The sequence below is a fragment of the Dromaius novaehollandiae genome, chromosome 4, assembly GCF_036370855.1.
Source record: "Dromaius novaehollandiae isolate bDroNov1 chromosome 4, bDroNov1.hap1, whole genome shotgun sequence".
NCBI lineage: Eukaryota > Metazoa > Chordata > Aves > Casuariiformes > Dromaiidae > Dromaius > Dromaius novaehollandiae.
Genome location: NC_088101.1, coordinates 37,479,480 through 37,501,108, shown reverse-complemented (window position 1 = coordinate 37,501,108; position 21,629 = coordinate 37,479,480). Strand labels below are relative to the sequence as shown.

Here is a 21,629-nt window from a genome sequence, read left to right as displayed (position 1 = left end):
CCTAATAAGCCATCTTTCCATTCCTAACAAGCAATCTTTCCATTCCATAATCCAAATCCTTAGCGAAAATGCTCTATAATATACTGGACCTAGGACAGGCACTTTTGGAACCTCACTGAGTGTGTTTTTCTTATCTGACAGTGAACTGTTGATAACCAATGTGTATGTAGGACTTCCTACAAGTGCCAATTTGCCCTCACGTAACAATAGTTACAGGTGGACTGCGCTCCCCTAGCGTTCCAGAAGAACATTTTATGGCAATGAGAAAAACTTTACTAACTTTCAATATGTGTCCTTTCTGTCTCCTTTTTTTTTTTTTTTTTTGGCCAGACCTCTTTCTACATAATAGACAAATCTAAATAAAAGATAATATATAATAGTAATTTAAATAAAAGATTGACTTGATGAGATTTGCTCTTGACATATTGGTGTTGGTTGTAACACTTTTTCATGTTTCCTCCAGATGCTTAGGAGTAGTCTGTTTGATTATCTATTCTAATATTATTCCAGGAATTGAAGTTAAGCTAAATCCAGTTTCCCGGTAGATGAGATGGTACTTGCTTAAAAACCATGACCAAGTCATTTTCATTTTTGAGTGAAAAATGCTTAATTAGGTTATCTGTGTGATCCTCAATAGGATAAAATGGTTTAAGTTGCTGGGTATTTCAGCCTTTTCACCTGGTCCTTCAGATACTAAGAAATAAAGTTGTTACAGGAAGGTGCATTAGAGTATTTCTATTTCTAGCTTCAGAGGCTCATACTGAGTGTGACTCACTAGTGTTATCTATCCACTGCCTAAAACCATTTTAACATTTCCTTCTTTTTAGGATGTGTTAAGCAAAAGTTGTTGAATACTTAAATATCCTTAAACTTTCAATCCCATTACAAAGACACTTAATTTAAAGTGCTGAAGTTGAGATGCATAGAGGAGCAGGGGAAACTTTCATTTTCCTGCTATAAAATATTTGAAATTTCCAGAAGAGAAACTTCTTATTAACATTGGTAAGGAGAGAGAAAACGAGGTGCATTTTCACTGCCCAGGGTAAAGCTCCATTAAATCTGTAGGGTTTGTCTTTTGCAAATATTTTATTTCCATAGAGAGAGGTGAAAAAATAAAAAAACTGAGAAAGTAAGCCTAGGATTTGCTTTGAGGGACCACTGAGGAAAAAGACAGTGGATGTATTCCATTTACTTTTTATTTTCAGAGGGTAAAAAATTAAATCACAAGCTGTGATAGTAGAAAAAGAGTAAAAGCAATGAGGTTGAGTTGGGATGATATAAAATTATATGTGGATTAATGGTATTGTAAGTAAAATTATAAACACACTTTTTAATGTTAGAAAGAACAGATAGATATGGCTTGTAAATTAAATGGTCACATTTTTTGTTCAGTCACTTCATAATGGTGTAATCTGATTGTGAACTGAGTGAGTCAGATGCCTGCTTCCATATACATGATATATCCATATGTACAGGAATATATACATATAAAGAGAAGTGTATGTGTGTATGAATATATGCATATATATTTATGTATGTATATGTAACCCTATATAAATATATAGGGATGTGTTTGTGTGAGTACATATGTGAATGATCATGATGATATGTGAATGATGCCTGATATTTTGATATGCATGATACTTTCATCTGATTTAAGTTGTCATATCTGTATTAATTCTATTGATTAATACTGCAGTGAAAATATTTATTTTAATGGGAGTGTAAAGTAATGGTGCAAGGACCAAGACAAGAACAGATCTTAGTCTTATGAAAGTTCATACGTGCATCCTTTTGGATGTAAATATATTATATCAGTTCTCTTCATATCTCTCACTCAACAGTTTTTTTTTTATTACTTTTTAATGGAAGGTGACTATATATGTTTAGGAGTGATTGCTTAGGAGTGCAAAGTTAAACACATATTTGTTGTAAAGATTGTTGTTTGCCTTAGAAGCAGATTGATAATTTGCTGAGTAATTTTTGTGTAATCAAATTTAAAGTTTTTTGACTTTCAGCCTGGTCCCTGTCCTAGAAGCTGGAAATAGATCTCATGTTTATTAATTTTTAAAGCTAAATATTTGAAGTGTTGGCAGTGTAGACTTCAGTCATGGTAGTTGGATGCAGATGATTGCAGATGATTTGGATGCAGATGCTGTCAGTGCATAAGGGAAAGAAAACAATACTAATAGAGTAGCCTGCAACAGACACAAATGGAACATTGTCCTTGGAGCAGACTGATTTCAGCAGCAGTTCTTTGCAGAATGAGATTTTTACCTCTTCTTTAAGAAACTCTGTTTATAAAATAAAATCTCTGCTTATGAGTTACCCAAATGAGATGATTACATACATGAGAATGAGGATTGCAGTAGAGTGTTAGATTATGACACTAGTCAATGAGCTGTACTCACTGCATAGTTTGACTTCCCTCAGGGAGCTAATCTTGAATGGTTTTATTTGTTTGGTTACTAGTTATTTCCTTATGTAACTATTAAATATGATGCCACTTTATTGTCACATTGAAAAAGCAATGTCATATTTTTATATCTTTTCTCACATTAACTCCAGTATTATATATCATCCAAGTAAGCACAGGCTTTGTGGCAGAATCTCAGTTAAGGCAAATTCTTTTCACACAGTATTTTTATTCCTGTGCTTTGGATGGGTTTTTAGAAGTAATAAAATGATAATCAGAATCGTTATTGTAAATGCATATATTTTTCTGTGTATCAGAGAAGAGAAGATTTTTAATGGTCTGAGGACCAGTTGTGATAGTTCTACAATGTTTGTGTAAATTCTGCTGAAGTCAATTAGGAACTTCAGATTTACACTCTTGTATCTTACAGAAGAAACACAACCTAAGTGCATTTATAAAATGTGATGGCTAGTGCTAGTTTATATAGGTTCTTATATTGTCAGCGCTCATCATTATAGTATTTGAGTGCTTTCTGTTGTGTATTAAATGGTTAACATCTACCATGCATGAAATGATGTAGATCTTAAATATATGCATCCCAAAGTTTCACATAATTTACATGAGTAACAAAAGCAGCCCAGGGGAAATGAGGAATTTGTACTTGTAAGAGCTATTTCCTTCCAGTAGATTATAATAAAATTACATAGAATATAGGCCTATATTATTCAAAAACATAAAGAATAAAAACAGACATCTGAAAGTGTACTTATTCTAAAAGGAGCCATCAAGGCCACTGCAATTAATAAGGGGCAGAGGAGGGGATATGTGCGCACGCATACATACACACATGCACATACACACACATACACCCCTATATATGTGTGTGCATGGCAGCAGTTCCCAAACTAATAGGAATCACAGAAACCAGTATTTCAAATGCCAAAATTTCAATCTTAATGTCAAACAACTCTGCCTTTATGAGAGCAGCTTCAAGGTAGCCAGTTAACTTATCTGCTGTTACTTACCTGGTGTTACAAGGCACACCCTTGCAAAAAGATAGCTTAGTGGTACATGGTCTTCGGGACAGTGGAGCAGGAAGAGTGACATCCAGAACTCTGGAGGAAGCTAAGAAGGCCTCATCACTACCTTCTTATCTGAATATCCACCCTTTCCCCAAATGATGCAAGGATCTCCACACTTACCTTGCAGGGGTTAGCAGCAAAGGTGAGCATTCATGGGCTGTGGTCCTTTTCCTGTGTGAGTAAATTAAACAGGGCCTGGAGATGTCTGTGGGCACTGGAGCACAGATCAGGGCCACAGGGGTGTTAGAACAGTGCCTTACCTGCTTTTAGCTCATGCCAGCTTATATTTCCCTCCCTTCCCCTGCAGTTGTTTGTGGCACAGTTTGGTAGTTAGAGTGTTGCAGGGACTATTCCTAATAGGCAGTTTGCATGCAGCCACACTGTTTTGAAGGATACGAGCATTTATTAGGTAGATGCACCTTCCATACCAGTTGGTTGCAGTGCTTGGGAACATTTCTGGATGCATTTAAATAACTAGTTTAGAGGAAGCATGGATAACAGTGGAGTCCAGTGAATAAAACCTCCCCAACAGATGCCAAATGTAAATCAGTACTGTACCAGAAACCGCATATCCCCTGATATGAGAGCTCTGAGATGTGTGAAAATTATGCCATTAATCTCAATGTGATGGTGACTTGGAATAAGTCTTCGGATTTATATTCTGCTAGCACATAAAGATCAACAAAAGTAGAGGCAATACTTTTTCTGAAATGCTTACAGACTAAAAAGAGTAAAGGCAGAAAGAACTAGAAAGAGAAGAATGCAGCATGCCATGCAAATAACAATGTTAGATCTCTCAGTGTTGATTACTATAACCTCCAGCACATCTATAAACCCAAATTTCTCTTTCCTTACCTCTTTTTAGATTGCAAAGCTTAAAGAATTCCTGATCAAGGTCTCCTTAATCACTTCTAAAGTTAGTTCTCCTGATCAAGGTCTCCTTAATCACTTCTAAAGTTAGTTAAGATATTTCAAAAAATCTGCCATATTCTGTAAATTAATCAAGAAGTTTTTTAGGTGTTCAGTTTTGATCCAATTCTGCTTTCATTATAAGGAATTTTAAACACCAGTTGCTTTTCAGTAGGAGCAATGTAATGCCAGAGCTGAATATTTCTGAACTTCCTCTGCACTACCCCCAACCCCAAGAAAAACTAATAAATAGGACTTAATTTATGAGAAAGATATAGTTGTTTTATCTGTCATTATGGATAAAATATGGTTTGTTTTATTTATTAGAAGTTGATGTAGACTCTTCTGGTTGGAAGACCTACTGAACACAGGGATCTCTAAATTAAATTAATTTCTTGTGAAAAAAAAATCAAAGGGTCCATATAGACTTTGGCAATCCATATTAAGACCAAGGAGTAGGAGTTCTACCTATCATTTTACCATACTGTTCAAATTAATTTAAAGGTTTTAATCAAAGCTTTATAGAAGTAATGGGAAAGATTGACTTTAGTGGGCATTTAATTCAAGCTCTTCAAGTTCAAGTGTTAATTACTTTTGATCTATTGGAGAAACAACAACTTAAAGTCAGTTCCTAGCATAATCTTTTTGCTTTGAAACATAAAAATCAAAACTGATTGTTTTCTTGTTCCTAGCAGGTCCCAGTTGATCCATTGCTAAGAATTTGTTGTTTTTATATTTTGAATTGTTTATGGCTAGCATTTTTCAACTAAAAATTCTAATCGTATTTATGTTGTATAAATAATTGAGAGAAACTCAGCATACATTCATGAGTATCTATGCAAAGGAAATATGCACATGTTTAAACAGGAATTCCCCAATTGGTTTGCCTTCAGGTAGAAATAATTGATATTCGGATTTTAAAAATTATAAAAAGAATGTTAATATTGCAAAGTGAAGTACTAAAAAGGTTTAAAATTGCTAGGAGATTCCTAAGTACATCCAGAATAAAATTCACTCATAGGATGAATGGCCCACACGAAGCTTCTACATTTACAAAGCTTTATCTTGTTATCTGTGTTGCAAGTCTGGCAAGCCTACTTAAACAGCAAATCCTCATTGTGTTGTATAATGTAGAAATAAAAAGTGCTGCTTTACAATCTGATTACAAAATTAGAAACAGCTGGTAAATACAATAAACCAGTGGGACAACACTTGTTAGCAGTGATGAATTTCTTCCTTACTACATCTGGAGTACAGAACTGGTATTGATAACAATATTGTTGTATTTTATAAACCGTCCAACCTGCATATTTAATGTTGTTATGTTTCCACCATAAGGTATAGAGCAAGTATCTAGAGGTCTCCATACTGTTGTATTCACTAGTGCAGGTTTGACAGTGGAGGAAGGAAATGCGAAATGTATCCCTTTCCTCAGAACTCTATTTTCAGAAACAAAATCCAAAACAGCAACTCAGATTACCAGGTAATAGCTATCAAGGCCTTTTTGGTTTCATCTGCCCTTGCTTCTGTGTTAAGGCTTCTTTTTGTAAACAACTTCTTTTGTTTCAGAATAATATCTGGATAAGTTTGTGATTGGTGAAAAAAATTAATCTCATACTTTCCTTTCTCATTCTTTCTTCATTTTTATAATGGAAATTTTCATACTGTGGAGTTCCTTTGACTTGCTCAAGTTTGGTTGAAGTTCACTCCAAATCTAGTTGGGGACAGGCTTGTTTCCTTTGGAGACTAACCTGAAAGTGTCTTTTATAGTGTTCATTGGTTGGAGAAAACATGCAGTATGTTTCATTTGAGTCTTTTAATTTTTCTCTCTGAAATAGCCAGGATTCAGTAGTTACAGAATACCATTGTTTTAGCATGATATTCCCTCTACCCTTCCCAGGTTGCGTATCCCAGATTACTAACTTTTAAGCTTTATTCCTTGTTGTGTTTATTTATTCCAAACTATTCTTAGCTTCTTCTTTTTCAGAAAAAGCGTAAGAATAGTTCAAACCTCAGAGCTAATCCATGTGTCTCCAAATGCTAAAGCTTTGGCTACCTAGCCCTTTGCTAAACTGTATCTTTAAGCACATGTAGAGGCATGTGCTTCGAAAGTCTGTACACCAGTGAACTTTAGAAACGGAAGGAAGCCTTTCCTTAATGGGAAATGGAGTATTGTATATCCAGTTTGACCATTTAAAACACTTCCAGTCATTGATTTTCATTGTATAAACTTAAGCTAACTCCTTTTTGTTATTCTGCATTTGCACTATTTCATAAAGCAGTTGTATTGTTTTTCTAGTTGCTTAAGAATTGAATACGTGCACTAGGTAGGAAAGGCTTGATTGGAGAGCACAATTTAAAAGGTTTAAAAAGAAATTTTACAGGAGATAAGATCTTCAGATGTGATACTTTTTTCTGTCAGTCAATGGCTAGACCGAAACAACCATACATCCAGATAGATAGATTCTTGGGGAGGACAGATTTAAAAGGTTTATTAAATAATTCAGCTCATCCACATGCAGAATATCATTCACACATAAGTGACATCTCATTATTGCAGTGGTGTTACTGGTATTGAACTGGCCATTACTGTGTTGAATTGATGTTACAGAAATTAGGTGTGTTTTCAGTTCAAATTAATATACTCTTAATGAAGTCCAAGAGAAGCTTCTGAATATGCACCAGGAAGGCAAAAAGAGCCTGTTGAATTTATCAAAAAGTATTGTTCATATAATTCATTTTTGTTCTTGTTTTTTAAAAAAAGTGTTGGTAGACACTGTAAATGTTTTGAACAAGAAAACTCAATGAGAATACTGCAGAGTTTTAATTTTCACTTCAGAAATGGAAAACTTCTGGATGGAAAACTTCTTTCATGCCTCCCTTTCACTTGCTTTAAATCATATTTTATTATTAAAAACAAGAAAGTAATAATATCGTTTACACTAGGAAAAATAAGCAGGTTTGCCAAAAGCCTCCTTAATCCTTCCACCATTACTACTGTTTCCTTAACCTAAGGAAGATTCAAATGGAGGATCTCTCAGTTTTAATATACTATCTAGGGACAAGTCTGTATCCTTACTTTGTAATGAAAAGCTCTTCAAAATATTCACAGCAGTACAATAGTATTAATTCTAATCTTTGTAATTTGCATTTTCCATGAAAGTTTTATGACCTGTACAGAAGACATCTTTATTTAGTTTCTGTTATGTCTTTGGTGATTGTAAAGTTCAAATAGTTCCTAAAATTACCGAAAAAGTATTGCTGTTGTTTACATTGAACTATGAAAGGTAATACATCAGAAGTATTTTAGAAAAAACATTTTGTTTAGCATGCAAGTGATTTGTTTATATATAAACTTCTATAAGAATTACATTTTGACAATTTTTTTTATTTCAAATATTGCTCTGTTTGCTTTATATGCATGTTCTTAAGACTATGGTATTTAATGAAGAGATCTTTTTAAAGTATTGATAGGCCATGAGTAAATTACACCATGTTTGATCTGTGTTAAAGATTCAAAGTCCAAGGTCTTTGAATAGAACTTAGAATAAAAATGTAATTAGGTTACATCCCTGAAGTCTGATATATCTTTAAACAAGACTGCAAATGAAACTTTATTAAAACTTCAAATGAATTATTTCTTTGCTTTTTTAAATTCTTTTTCCCTCTCTTCTCTTTCATGTCTATTACTGACATTGCTGCTTGTATTTTACCTGTCTTTTCCAGGGTATTTTAATTATTTACTGCTTAATGAGTAGGGCTGAGATGAAGCTTCATTCAAAGCTGCCCACTCACTAACAGATTTTTTTTGCTTCAAAGCTTCACGAGGTCTTGGACTACTGCAGCTGAACTTGCAGATGTCATCATATTAGACAAACTTTCCTGGAGGCAGTGTTTTTCCTCTTAGTAATTCACAGAGGAGGCACCGCTTCCAGAGGTGCCTTCTCAGTGGGTCTGACAGTTGATGGGAGTTAAGCTGTTGTCAGTGGGATTATATTTATCTGGGCCATTATTAGCAGTGTTTAGAAGTCACATGTAAAGCAAACACCATGAAACTATTAATAAAAATGTATCTTACATTTCAGAGAATCATAGGATAATTCAGGTTAGAAGGGACCTCAGGAGGTCATTAGTCCAATCTCCTGCTCAAAGCATCCTTTTGAAGTAGATTATTTGCACAATAGAACAGCTCCAGTGCTGCGGCATTGCATCTGATACTAAGTTTATTCTTGAAAGCTGTGGAAAGTAAGGGACTGGGAGTAGAGGTAGAATCTGAATAAAATGTAATCACCACAAAAAAAAGGATATAATGTGAGGCAAGAATTTGATATGAATTAGCAAAAAATGAAATTTACAGTGAAACTAATCTGCTTCAGTGACACTTTCCTTATTTGAAAGATAATCATCATATATCCTTTGAAATTAAATAGTAATTTAACTTGTTTTCCTCTAGTTATTTCAAACTAAAAAAAACCTTAAAAATAGAACTGCAAAGCATGTGCCATACTTCATTGTTTCTCACTGCATTTTCACCTTCTTCCCTTCTCTGCATTTGTATATCTACCTATAAATGCTGAAACATTTGTAAAATCTTAAAAATAAGCATCCCACTGAGTGCAGACCTGTTCTTATCCAGAGCCTGGAGCCTTAGATTGTGAGCTTACTGAATACATTTGGCATTTTGGGTAGCCTCTGTACATAGGGAACACTGTGTTGATGCTTTACAAATATGAATGAAGAAGGCTTAAATGTTATCAGAAAGCAAGAATTCTGTTCTCTTTAAAATGGGTATGGTGCCTTTCAGCTGGTGTTCAATGCTGCATTTGTAATGGTCTCCTCTAGATTGAATCTGATGTGTATCAAATAGTGTTTGTTTATATATAATCAAATAAGTCAGATATAAGGCATCTGACAAATGTTGCTTTCATAAAATATGTTAACTTCCAAGAGATAAAGGAATTCTAATTGTAAACCAAAATTTTCCATCTGAATTTCTTTCAGCATGGATGTGGAACAGGAGAGTTAGTGGAATTTCCATATGTGACCTGTTCATTTTTTTTCTTTTTCTCTGGAGTTGGATGAAGATCTTAAAAGGATACATTTTTTTATTCCAGTTTGCACATCGGTGAAATGTTGCTAAACTAGTTTGCGCAATTTTCATGTGTCAAAGTTTTCAAAGATTCTAGATTCCACCTAACCTTCTACAAAAATACCTGAAATATGAACATTATTTCCACAATTAAGTCTAATGCAAAAGGGAAAAATCAGTGATATACTGTAGTTTCATTGGCCATTATATATGTGACTGTAGTAGACATAAGTGGAAACGTATTTTATATGAAGGACTAAAGCAATTCCTTAAAGATATTAATTACTATGTAACTTTTCTAACTTTAGTCATGTTTCTAACTTTAAGTATTGTTCAAGGGTCAGACTTGGTATGAAATCGCTCTTTGATTTATTATTGTCTTTCATGTATATCCATATGCTGTCGGTGTTGTCCTACCCTCTGTCAAGTATATGCAGGCTCTGTGTGGATATAGTATTGAGGGAATCATGTCATTGACACCAGTTTTCCATTGCAGAGTTTCTCTGAGTAGTGGCAATAGGTCTAGGCAGTAGCTGTTTGTCTCAAAGAAAACCTGGGAAGGGTTTCCTGGAGAGCTAGAAGCAACTTGAAAAGGCCCAGAACTAACCCAGGTTTTTGAGAGCACGGTGGCTGGTGTATTAGCTGCAAAGAAAGCAAGAGGAGGTTTGTTCCTGCCTCCCCCACAGCAGTGCCTGTTCTTCCTGTGCTCCTTGTTCTTTACTCTTTCTTGTAAGAACAATAGTTTTCTCATAGCAGCTCCTCTTTTGGTAACATGCCCTTCAGTTAATTATTGCTGGTCCACAGTAAATTATCCCCAAAGCAGTTGTCATCTCACCTGCTTATGGGAGACCCTTTTTTCTTTGCAATTCTAGAGTACTGGTAGCAGCGGGGAAAGAAAGTACAGAGCAGACAGGGAACCAGAGAAGTTAGTAAGTGTTACTATAGCTCCAGGTTGCTGTAGTTCTTACCGCCTGCCTCTGAAGCTTGGTGTGTAATCAGAGCCCAACTGAGTGGCTTTAGCTGTGACACAGGAATACACAAAGGCCTTCCTCGGTGAGGTGGTAGCACGTGAAATATGCAACATTTAACAGGTTCTCCTTCCTGTTCAGCTGTCGTCTTTTAAGCAACCCCTGATCATTCTGAAAAGCTGTTCAGCTGGCCAGGAAGAGGAAAGTGCAGTAACTCCTTAGGGTGACATTAGAGACAAGCAGTTGCCCATGTGTCTGTCATGCTGAAGCAAGAGATCATGCATGTAGCGGTGGAGATGGCTCAGGGCAAATAATCATGTATTTCTCTCAGAACATGTAGTAGCACTTCTAGTTCCCAAGCTACATTATTGTTTTGTTTGCCACTAGGTTTCTTTCGGAACTGGATTCCAGTTTATCTGTATTCCTGTATGTAAAGATGCAACTTTAGGGCCTATATGTAATCTGTTCAAAAGGGAATAGTATTTGTGTGCTCGGATTCAGGCAGTAGAGAAAGGTAAGTCTTCCCAGAATTCTGGAAGTCACAGTGTCACTACGGCTCATCAGACACTGCTTGGACCTTTTATTTTAACGGTGATACTCTTTATGGGAATGCAATTTGTCCTTTCTGGTCCAAGCTGTGTGCCCGTATTCACATTGGCCATGTATTAGCCATTCCGTCCAATTTTGCCTTTTAGAACAATACAGACTTGTGGTCAACCCAGAAAGTTCACAGCCACCCACCTTTCCATCAAGGATTGCGTGCAGCCTCCTTTATTTATTTATGGTACAGTTACTTACTTACAAAATAAAATTGCAGCCTTATTTCCACAAATTATCCCTGCTTGTGAGGTGTCTCTTAAAGAACCCTCTAAGCAACATCTTTTAGAGCATTTTTTATAACATAATATGTTGATGTGATATATCATAATGTATTGTGACCAATCCTACTATGAATTTACACTGCCCTCTAGGTGAGTATTTTGAGTATATGAGCTTTGAGGCAAGTAATTTGGTCCTCAGAGAACTAGATTATATATGATCAAGTTCTCATTGGATTCCTATATATATATATGTATATATATATATTTTTTTTTTTTGCACAACAGATGCTTGCTTAACTAATATTGGCAGAAATTAAATATCATTCTTTAAACTGCAAAACCAAAGATTGGCCCAGTAGTTCCCAAACCAGCCATGAGAGCATAAAATATCATCAACCTTGCAAACCAGTGAGCTGCTTCTTCCTGCTATGCCTGCTTCTTTTCTTTGCATACCAGTCTCCATACACCAAGGCCATATCTCAGGTTGCATGATGCTCAACTTTCCTTTTATCTCCTTTCTTCCAAGCCTCCAGCTTTCTGCTTCTCAGGCAAGCTTTCAGTTGACCTTGAGCTTCTCAGATTCTAGGGAGAGATCTGATGGTGTATTGTCAGATTGGGGAAGCCGTCAGAGTATCCCCTGGTGAGCTGGCATGTTCATTACAATATTGTTATGAACTGCTTGTGTCATTTCAATAAAATTCCCTATGGAATCTTTCTAAAAAAATAATGTTATCAGCCTCTGTCCAGTAAATAAAAGTAACTTTTTATTCTTAATCTTAAAAATGCTCACCTTAATTATTATCTGATAATCAGTTGTGTTTTAGAGGAACCTTATAGAGTTGTGGAAAAGCAAAATTTCATCTTAAATCTTTTTCATGTTTTTTGTCTTGCTCTTGCAGATAGCTGCATTGACTTGGATTCTTGCATCCAAGATCAATCCCAATAACTTCTGTACAATTCATTTTACCTCATGACTTCTGTACAATTCATTTTACCTCAGGAGTCCAGGGTGGCACAACTATTTATTGAAGGAGAGCCGTGTTTTATAATTTTTTGTGAGCTTTTTATTCTACCTCCCAACACATCTCTGTGAAGGACAGAAGGAAACCTCTGTAAATAGTGGCTGACATTGGAAACTGTGACAGATTCTTAACTATTTCAGCATGAATAGTGCTACTATAATTATCATCGTTGAATGCAGAAAACTGAAAATAATACAAACAGTTGAGTTTGAGTTAAACTCAAATGTAAGCCTGTATCTTTTAAAATGGTAATAGCGTTTTTCTTTTTTTTGCTACTACCATTAACTATTGTTTAAAGCAGATTTTATGTCCACATTGTACAATGAGCAAGTTACTACAAAAGATGTCATTGTTCAAGACTAAAATATACTATAACATAGTTAAAGCTGTATTGTTCCTTTAGGTTGTTGTTCTAAGCTAAAGTGGAATATTTTCCAAAGTCCTCAACAAATGTTTACAATTTAGAACTAAATGTGCTTTCTACTTTTACTAGCGCTGCTAAAGAAATGTGCCTAACAGACCTATAACTTTTTTTTTTTTGGTGCAGCTTTTTCTGTGGTGTTATTTTCATTGGTCAATGTACAAGCTGATAGAAAAGGAAATCATTGGGTGCTCTCAATATTGCCGAGGCATGGAGCTAGAACAGGTCGGGCACTGCATTTTGCAGATTGTGACATTTTAAATTACCTGTACGCTACTGGAAGCAATCTATGGACCTAATTAACATCCCACCTAATTAATGTCAGGGCTGTATATAGAGAACTCTTGACAGATTTGCACTGCATTTATTTATTAAGTACCACATTATTCAAATTTGCTGTCTTTAATTTCTGTATTGAAAACTTCATATTTGTGTGCTGTTTTCTTAAGTGGGAGTAACTCTTCCTTTTCTTTCCCCCCCTCCCCTCCTTCAAGTAATCAATGCACTGCTGAATGAGTTCATTTTAATGCACTCAATCATGCCTCTAATGTTTGTAGCTTACGGGCGCAAGCATCAGTAATGCAGGAATGTTATATGGCTTTAGTTTGGGCCATTTCATAAAATATTCATGGAATCAAAAATGTGCATCAAAATAGCGGCTGGGAGAATTACATTTATGTGCCTGCTTTTATGGCAGCTTCACATTTAAACCCATTTGTGTTAATATCTAGTCAATCTTTCTACTTAAAAAAAAAAAAAACACAAAAAAAGGCAAAGAGTAGTCACCATATATACTCTCTTTGGTTGAAATTTGTCCAAGATATCTATTGTGATGCAACAAATGTATACTTTTGGAGTATGTTTTGGGAAGGAGAATTATAAAGGAAGTTCTAGATAATATGAAAACGTTTCGCTTCATATTTACAAAATTACATCGAGTTCTTTTGCTTGAATGAATAGATCTGTTTTTTGTGACTTTTAAGCAACGCTAATTCAGTTCAGTGAAAACTGTAGCACAAATCTTTGTGCATACATATGTAGCGGCTCTGAAAATAAGAGTAATTTCTAAAATTTGATAGTGGCCAAGTAATATCTATATTCACAGAATTGTTTAAAACTGATCTTTTACTCTAAAAAGTATATTGTAACACCCATTTCCATATTTAAGATTAAACAATTGTGGATAGGGTTCCTTTTGTTATACCCTGAGTTCCATTAAACTATAACATTTTAGTAGTGGTACTATATGTGTTGTTAGAATTACATTTCTTTTTTTTGATTCCATATATAAAAGGCGAAGAGTTATCAGAGATTCTCAGATTCCTAGTTTAGGATATATTGGGCTAATTTCTGAATAATATTAGGGAAAAGAAATATACAATTGTTGTTGTTAATATTGCTAACTGAATATAGCTATATTCCTTGTATAGCATTTTGCAAATAGATTTTTCAAATATAGATTTCCTAAAAACACCTTGGAATTCTTGAAGCAATATAAAAGATACCCTCCTACAAGCTATTCTAAGTGATTCTCCTACTCAGTGTTCTTTTCATTTTCCTTTTTTTTGTTTTTGCTTCTGTTCTTTCAATTGATAATAAAAACTGTTTAAAACTCTGCCTTGTCACTGTTTAAATGATACAAAAATATTCTTACTCTGAGATGTTCTGTAATTGGCTTACACTTTCTCTCAAAGCTTTTCAAGGTAGCACCGCCTATCTCTATGTGTGCCCAGCAGTTACAGTAGCTCAGTATTTAAAAATGTAAAAGCAGTGGCCAAAGCAATTCCAGCTGAGCCAACTCATCGCAGTGAATAAACTCTCCACCCCCTGAAGACATTATTTTCCCATAAGCATTTGAGCTTCACATAAACATTATGGGTTAAGGAAACAGGTTGATACATCAGTTGCCAATGAGGATGAGGGATTTCAGAGTATTTTGGTGGAGGAATGAATTCCAAAATTGAAAATGTTTTACCTTCCTTGAGTTTGAGAGGTCTGCTGACTGCAAATTGATAATACAACTTGAAAGAGTCTTCAGTAAGCAAATTTGCAATCATGTAAGGGCTTACAGGTCAGGAATTCCATCTCTGCCTTGTTTAGGAAACTAATAGCTATTTAAATTTTTTTTTTTTTTTTTTTTTTTTTTTTTTTTTGCACAGCATCGTCTCTTTTGCTTTTCTGTGATCAGATTGTCAGATTGTGTTATTTTTCACTTTGCAATCTTTATTTCTTGGTAGTGCAATGGAGTCAAACCTGTGTTAATTTAGTTCAATTTGAATACTACCAAAAAGAATATACTGCTTTTGTATTTTGAAGCTTGATGCAGATGGATTGTTCTCTAAAGAGGTTTCACAGAGATATGGCAAAAAGGATGTCAGGTCAACTGACATGGTTAGGTCAACTCTTAAGAACTATGGGGTACATGGAATATGAGAGTTCAATTTCCAGCCTGACAGAAACTTTCTCAAGGGGATACTGCAAATGAGGGAGCATGGGTAAGAATTATCATATCTGATAGTTCTAACAATCTGAACAGTAGTTCTGAGGTATGCACATATTCTTTACAGGAATGTTCTGTCCCTTTAAGAGATTATATTTCTAACCCATAGGAAAAAAATAGATACTGTTCTTGGTTTCAGATTACTTATCCAGGTGATACCATTCATTTGCTGCTTTCTGTTTTTCCCAGAAAATTTTGAGTTACTCATACATCAAAGTATACATCCACCTCTCTTATTCTTAAGAGTCCATTACACATCTAGCAAAGCTAGATTACATAAATGCATGGCAATATCCTTTCAAAAGGACCATCAGTTGGTTCGTAGACTTTGGGGAGAATTCCAAGAAGGAAGCTGTCTGTGCTTATGAGTATCTAAATGGAGATACAATGCTAGCTATTAGTGTTAAACTTCAACTCAGCTTTACATCCTTTGTCACAAAGCCAACACTAGCTTCCTCACTGATATCTAAAATTTTTTAGCAATTTGCATCACTGGGATTCTGTTGACTTGTGAGTCAGTAAGCAGTTAATGGATGGGCAGAAACCCAAATGCTATTTGGAAGCCTCTTTAGACTGGAAAAGAGTTTTGGTTTGCGTTTAGCAAGTCTGCTTCTCTGTCTTATTTCCTATTACATTAACTCTCAGTGGATCCTTAAACTGCTTGTACTGGTTGTGATAGTTTCACTTCATATTTCTGTCAACCTAGCATCTCTTGTTCAACCCTCTTATGTTAAGAACATGATATTTTGGAGAGAATGTATACATATTGTCCTGTCTATTTACAAGGTGTGGTAGCTATTGTGAGAATAAGATTTTTTTCCAATGCTTTGGGCCATCTCTGCAATACCTTCCTCTAACTAGAACTAGTTGCTGAATAGTACCTGCTGACGGGATGTCTACCCTTTTACCTGACACTTAAGTCCTTGACACCTTTGTTGCACCTTCTGAGATCTTCAGGTGAATCATAGGATGCAGAAGCCTAAAATGATTTGTCTGTAACACTGACTTAATTTAAATTGGTTGCTTCTTTGAAAGAGAATTTTCTTGGGCTTGTCAGTTTTAATTGAGCTCCTCTTAATCATTAGAGAAGCGTAATATGAAAATAAGTTTAATTCTAATAAAGCTAAGGGTTATGCTTTATACTCCAAAGTTGAAAATGTGATTATAAAAGGAAAATATATACAAAAGACGAATCTAAATTAAGCTTAATAACAGGTATCTGTCACAGCTATTCCACTGTCTTAGGTTGGCTGGAGGCCTGGGGAACTAGCATCACGTTCTTCCAGGATGCCTAAAGCAGGTCCTTCTCTGAGCCTCTCTGCCTTACTTTCCTACAAATGGAAAACAACTTTTTTCTCCTTTCTCCATCCTTTGTTTTTACTTCTTTCCTGGTTCTTTTTCTAGTATGAATACAGCACTGTAAAAACAGTCTGCAAAACAGTAGTCATCTCTTTTAAATCGTGTTTCAGAACTGATAATTGCCAGCATATCTTAACAAACTTGGTGCATGGTTCGTTTCAGCTTTTAATGGAAATAGAAACTGATATATTGATGATCCATATGACAGACTCCTCTGGCACCTAGACACAAACTGACAGAAGTGTCACCTTCGCAGTCCTCCCTTACTGTGTGTAACATGGTGTCCGAAACAGTGTGTGTGTGTGCGTTTGTTTGTTTTAATGTAAATGGTCTTAGCTTACCTGCTTCCCAGCAGTTATCCTGTACTCATTATGTATAAGGAAAACTTTTCTGTTCTTTCAAGTGGGCTTTGAATTTCCACTGTCCAGATGGGCAGCCTGGCAATCACATAGACTACATGTATACAGGGAGATAAATTTAGCTGTGGGGGAGAAGGGAAAGGAAGGATCTACTTGCATGTTCAAGTGAATTAAACTCTATTTTGAAACTTTATTTTGCCTCAGAGGTGTTTGGGTAACTGAAGACCTTAAAGTATTGTACTTCAGGCTCAATTAGGCTGTAAGGCTACTTACTGCATTAGTAGTTCATGCTCTTCCAGTAAACTTACTGTATAAATTCACCAGAGTTTGCCTAGCAATAGTTGGTGAATAAATTCCTTTTCATATATATTTATTTTTCTTTAATTAATTTATTTGAATAAAGAATTTTTTTCTGTGGTTTTGGTAGCTCTGTTCTCCACATCTTTCAGCACAGGTTTTCATTATGGAGAAAGGAACTTGAGGAACAGTTTGACTTGTACTTTGTGTGATGAGTTTGAATTAGGATATTAGTGGTAGCTGTAAGATTTGACATTATTTTCCAGTGATCTCTAAGTTATTTATTGAAGATTCTTGAAAAACTTGTGAAATGATTGGACTACAACTTACTTTTTAATGAGAAAATGGTTATACACTAATAGCTTTTCAAAGATTGTGTGGATTACTGGTTGTAATTATGAATGACATTTTTCAGGTGATATCATGAAAGCTGCTGAACACTATGAAGCATTTTATGAGCTAACAATGGGTTCGACATGGAAGGATGAGACAGGCCGTACTTACAATTCACTGGCATGTGAACATCTCTGGAAAATTTATACAATTCTAGCAGACAAAATGCTAGAAGATAAAGAACACCAACAGGCCGTCAAAACACTAATAAAAGCTTTAAAAATGGCGAAAGAAGGTAGGTTGAAAATAACACTTTCACATTCCTTTATCTGATGTGCATGCCATGATTTTCCCAGTAGTAAAGCAAAAATTGTCAAGTGTTTGACTGGGTGATTATTTCCTATGAAATTCAAAGACAAATGCTATCAATATACTTCCGAGTCTCACTAAAACAGAAATGCCTTCTTGCTGACAACAAAGATTCCTGAAAGCTTTATTCCCCCTCCCCCCCCCCCCAAAAAAAATAAGTCTTGTGGAAGTAATAGCATAAAACAGTGAACCTGTAATCAGAGAGTGTGGTCCCTGGGGGAAGTTGAAATTCTGATTGGGTAGTCGCTGATGATTTGGCAATTACTGAATGGTGATAGCGGCTGGATCGCTCCCTTTTCATTCTACATAGGTATTTAGTAATTGTGAAAACAAAACAGTTTTCTATTGTAAAAAAAAAAAATTCTTATTTGTATCTTAACACATGTAAATAGTTTTAAACCTAAATTAAGAAAATGTTTTAGATGATGGCTGAATGAAGCTTTGTCCATGTCTGGATAGGTTGAAAAACTCCTGGAGAAATTAGAATGGCATTTATGCCACATGGCACGCTATATGTAATGTGGGATGTTGGTCAAGTAGAAAAAACTGCTCTAGAGGAGTTATTACTCTGTGTTGTATTGGTCTGGAGTACTGTGTGCTCCAGAGCACAATATTACACAGGAAAGGGAACAGAAATGAGAATGCAAGTCTTCCAAGTTCATTTTAACAGAATACACATCATTTTCGAGATTTTTGAGGTAACTTAGTACTACTTGTTTGTCAGAAGATGCTGTTAGGTGTCTGCTTCTACAGGCTTACTTTTCCTAGAAAAATGATTATTGGAGTGCTTCGGAGAAGTAGGATAGAAGATCTTGAATAATCATCTTTTTCCAGGCACAGCAATTCAAAAGCCTTTCATAGTATTCCTAAAGGGCAATATTTTGCATATGAATTGCACATACAATTACTATATAATATTAATTCAATATTTATCACTGGATACATTAGTTTTTGAAATTTAATAATGTATGCCCAATGTTAATCTATTAGCCAGTCTTGAAGTAGTAATTGGGATAGATAAACTATCAAAAATGGCAAAAAAATGAAAATATTTTCAGATTTTAAAATGAAATTTAACATATACATAAATACATGACTACACAAGTAGAGAGCAGAGCAGAGCAGTATATATATTTAACAGTGTAAAATGTACAAGCCCAGGCAAGTTCCTAAAAAAGAAATATCTTTATTAGGCCAGCAGATACTATTGGAAAAATAAGCTTATGGACATCCAAGCCTATGTTAACTTTGCCATTTATTACTTGAAAAAGTGCCAGTGAGTTATATCTGTCTCAGGTTCTTGATTATATTATGTCTTTGATGATACTAATTTTAAAGAATGAAAATTACTCATGTTGCCTTACCTCATGAAGAATTATCTTTTAAAAGATGATTTAAAATCTAAATACTTTGATATGGTAATTTTAAGGAATAGAGCAAACAGTACTTTGGGGTGAGGTTTCAATTCTTTCCATTCTAAATGTTTCATTTGTGAGTTTATCTGGTTGAGTGACTAGTTCTTTTAATTTAACCACTACTATGCTATTATCCACAATTTATATATCTGTTTTGAGAATTGCGTGTTTAGATCTTTTCTCTTAGGAATATATACCTAAATACTGAGAATGCCAGTACAACTGATCATCTGAAGAAGGACATGTGTACTCAAAAGTTTCTCCATTTTTCCAGCTGTATTTGTTGATCAAGTACAAGATTTTAGCTATCCCTACAACTGTTGTCTATCTTAGATGCTTAAATCATGGCTACAGTAAAATTACTGCTACTAGTGTTTACCTAGAAGAATTGTGAGCATGTCCCGCTCATGAACTTTCCCATCAAGTTCTGCCTGTTGCTAGTGAGGGAAAATTTTATGGAGTTAAGAGATTGTCAAAATGAATCTGATGCCTTTCCAAAACTTACTTTGTGTCCCAGTGCCCTTCCTTCAAATCAATCATTTTCTAGAGCTTTCTGAGACAATCAGTAATACAACAATGCACAGTACAGTTGCCATAAAATATCTTGATATTCAGTTATGTTTCAAGTTGCTTTTCCACTCTATTGTGTTTGAACATATGGATATTGAGCAATGGAAAGATGAGATTTTTGGCAATTCTTTAATATAATTTTGCTTACAAAATAATTTTTTATTGATGCCCATGTTCTGGAAAGATATTTTTGATATATTGGAATAAATTAAGAACTTCTAATTTATATACATTTCAGTATTGAATGGATGTTTTTCTATTGAGGGAGCAGTGTAAAAAGACCAGCAAGCAGTGTTTGCTGTGTTTGTTAAAAGAGTAGTTAGTGAAATAAAATTTGGCATGGAAAAGTGTAGTGCACATCAGTTAGCAACTGCTTCTGTGGAATTTTCTGGAACTACTGCTGACAAATATAAGTTTTCCTGGCTCTTAGCTATTGTAGCCTACAACAGCTTGCAAAATAGCCATGAGAATAAGAAATATGAACCCAATCCACTGGTCATTATCTCTTAGTGTTTCACTAAGATTCTCTCCGGGTTAGGAAAGCATCTGGGTCAACATATTTTGTGTTTATACAGTATAATGCATTATACTTTTCAGCTACTTTATATTTAGAGAGAAAGATACTGCTCTTTTTAAATGTGAAGACAGTATAATTAAACAATTCATGATAGAGAACCTTACAGCGTATTAAATTGATTGTGCTGCATCATAGGCAAACGTTTTCTCTATTTGTTGAACTTCCTTGTTGAACTTTAAATCCATAGCCTTTATTTTTAATTACCTCCAACTATATTTAGAAAACAAGTATTTTTGGAAAGAAATATATGGCAAGGATAAGGAAAAAGAAAAACTTACTATAATATTTAAATATCTGCATGTTATTTAAATACCTGCAAGAACTGTCCATAAGAATGCAATTTTGTTCAGACTACACTGGTAACTATAATCCTTTCTTCAGGAGGTGATATGAAGATGGAAGGAGAAGCTGCCTATTGCTTAGGTTTAGCATATCATTTTGCTGGAGAAGAACAGAGAGCAATACCAGTAAGTTTATTTTAAAGTTGCTTTAGCTTTTCCCAATGTCTTCCACTAGCTACTTGGTATCTTCATAGAAGTTTTGGAGAGTGGAAAAGGTATAGAGAGATTTGGCTTACAGACCTTGTATCTAGTTCCATAGGCAGGGATCCGTGTGGTTTAAGAAATTATGGTTTCAGAAAGTTCCAGAACTTAGGGAGTTCAGGTTTCCAGCCTTGGATCTGTAGAAATAATATAAATTGGAAACTTAAGTTACACATGGCTGGCTTTCTTCTCGTATATTCATACTCACATATACACACACACACACAATATATACTTACATATTCATACATATTTTAAACAATTGCATCATTTTTGGAAGTAAGGAAACTAGTTTCATATGGCACCTCTGTGAGCAACAGTTACAAATACATCAGTCCACGTGTTGTGCTTTTCAAAACATCAGGAATGTGGAAGAAATGTGATTTGGTTTTGGTGTCAACAAGCTGTAGTACTGATGTAATCCCTGTTGTTGATGCTTGAGTTCATGCTCCTGTTGTCATGTTTCCCTTGAGCTTCCCATAGAAGGCAGTTAAGGAAGGTGAGAATTCTACAGGTGATAACTATAGAAGAGGGTTCCTCTAGTCCATCACAGGTCAGCGCGAGAGGAAAGCGCAGTATC

The 21,629-nt window shown here is 35.0% G+C and overlaps 1 protein-coding gene across 3 annotated transcripts in view; it reads left to right on the top strand.

The window, feature by feature from the left end:
- TTC29 (tetratricopeptide repeat domain 29) overlaps positions 1 to 21,629 on the top strand; it is a 137,611-nt gene that overhangs the window by 35,095 nt on the left and 80,887 nt on the right. For all 3 annotated transcript variants that reach the window (XM_064510783.1, XM_064510785.1, XM_064510784.1), the window contains exons 6-7: positions 17,659 to 17,871; positions 20,889 to 20,974. In XM_064510783.1, the coding sequence (XP_064366853.1) occupies positions 17,659 to 17,871; positions 20,889 to 20,974 (299 nt within the window). The remainder of the gene's footprint in view (positions 1 to 17,658; positions 17,872 to 20,888; positions 20,975 to 21,629) is intronic.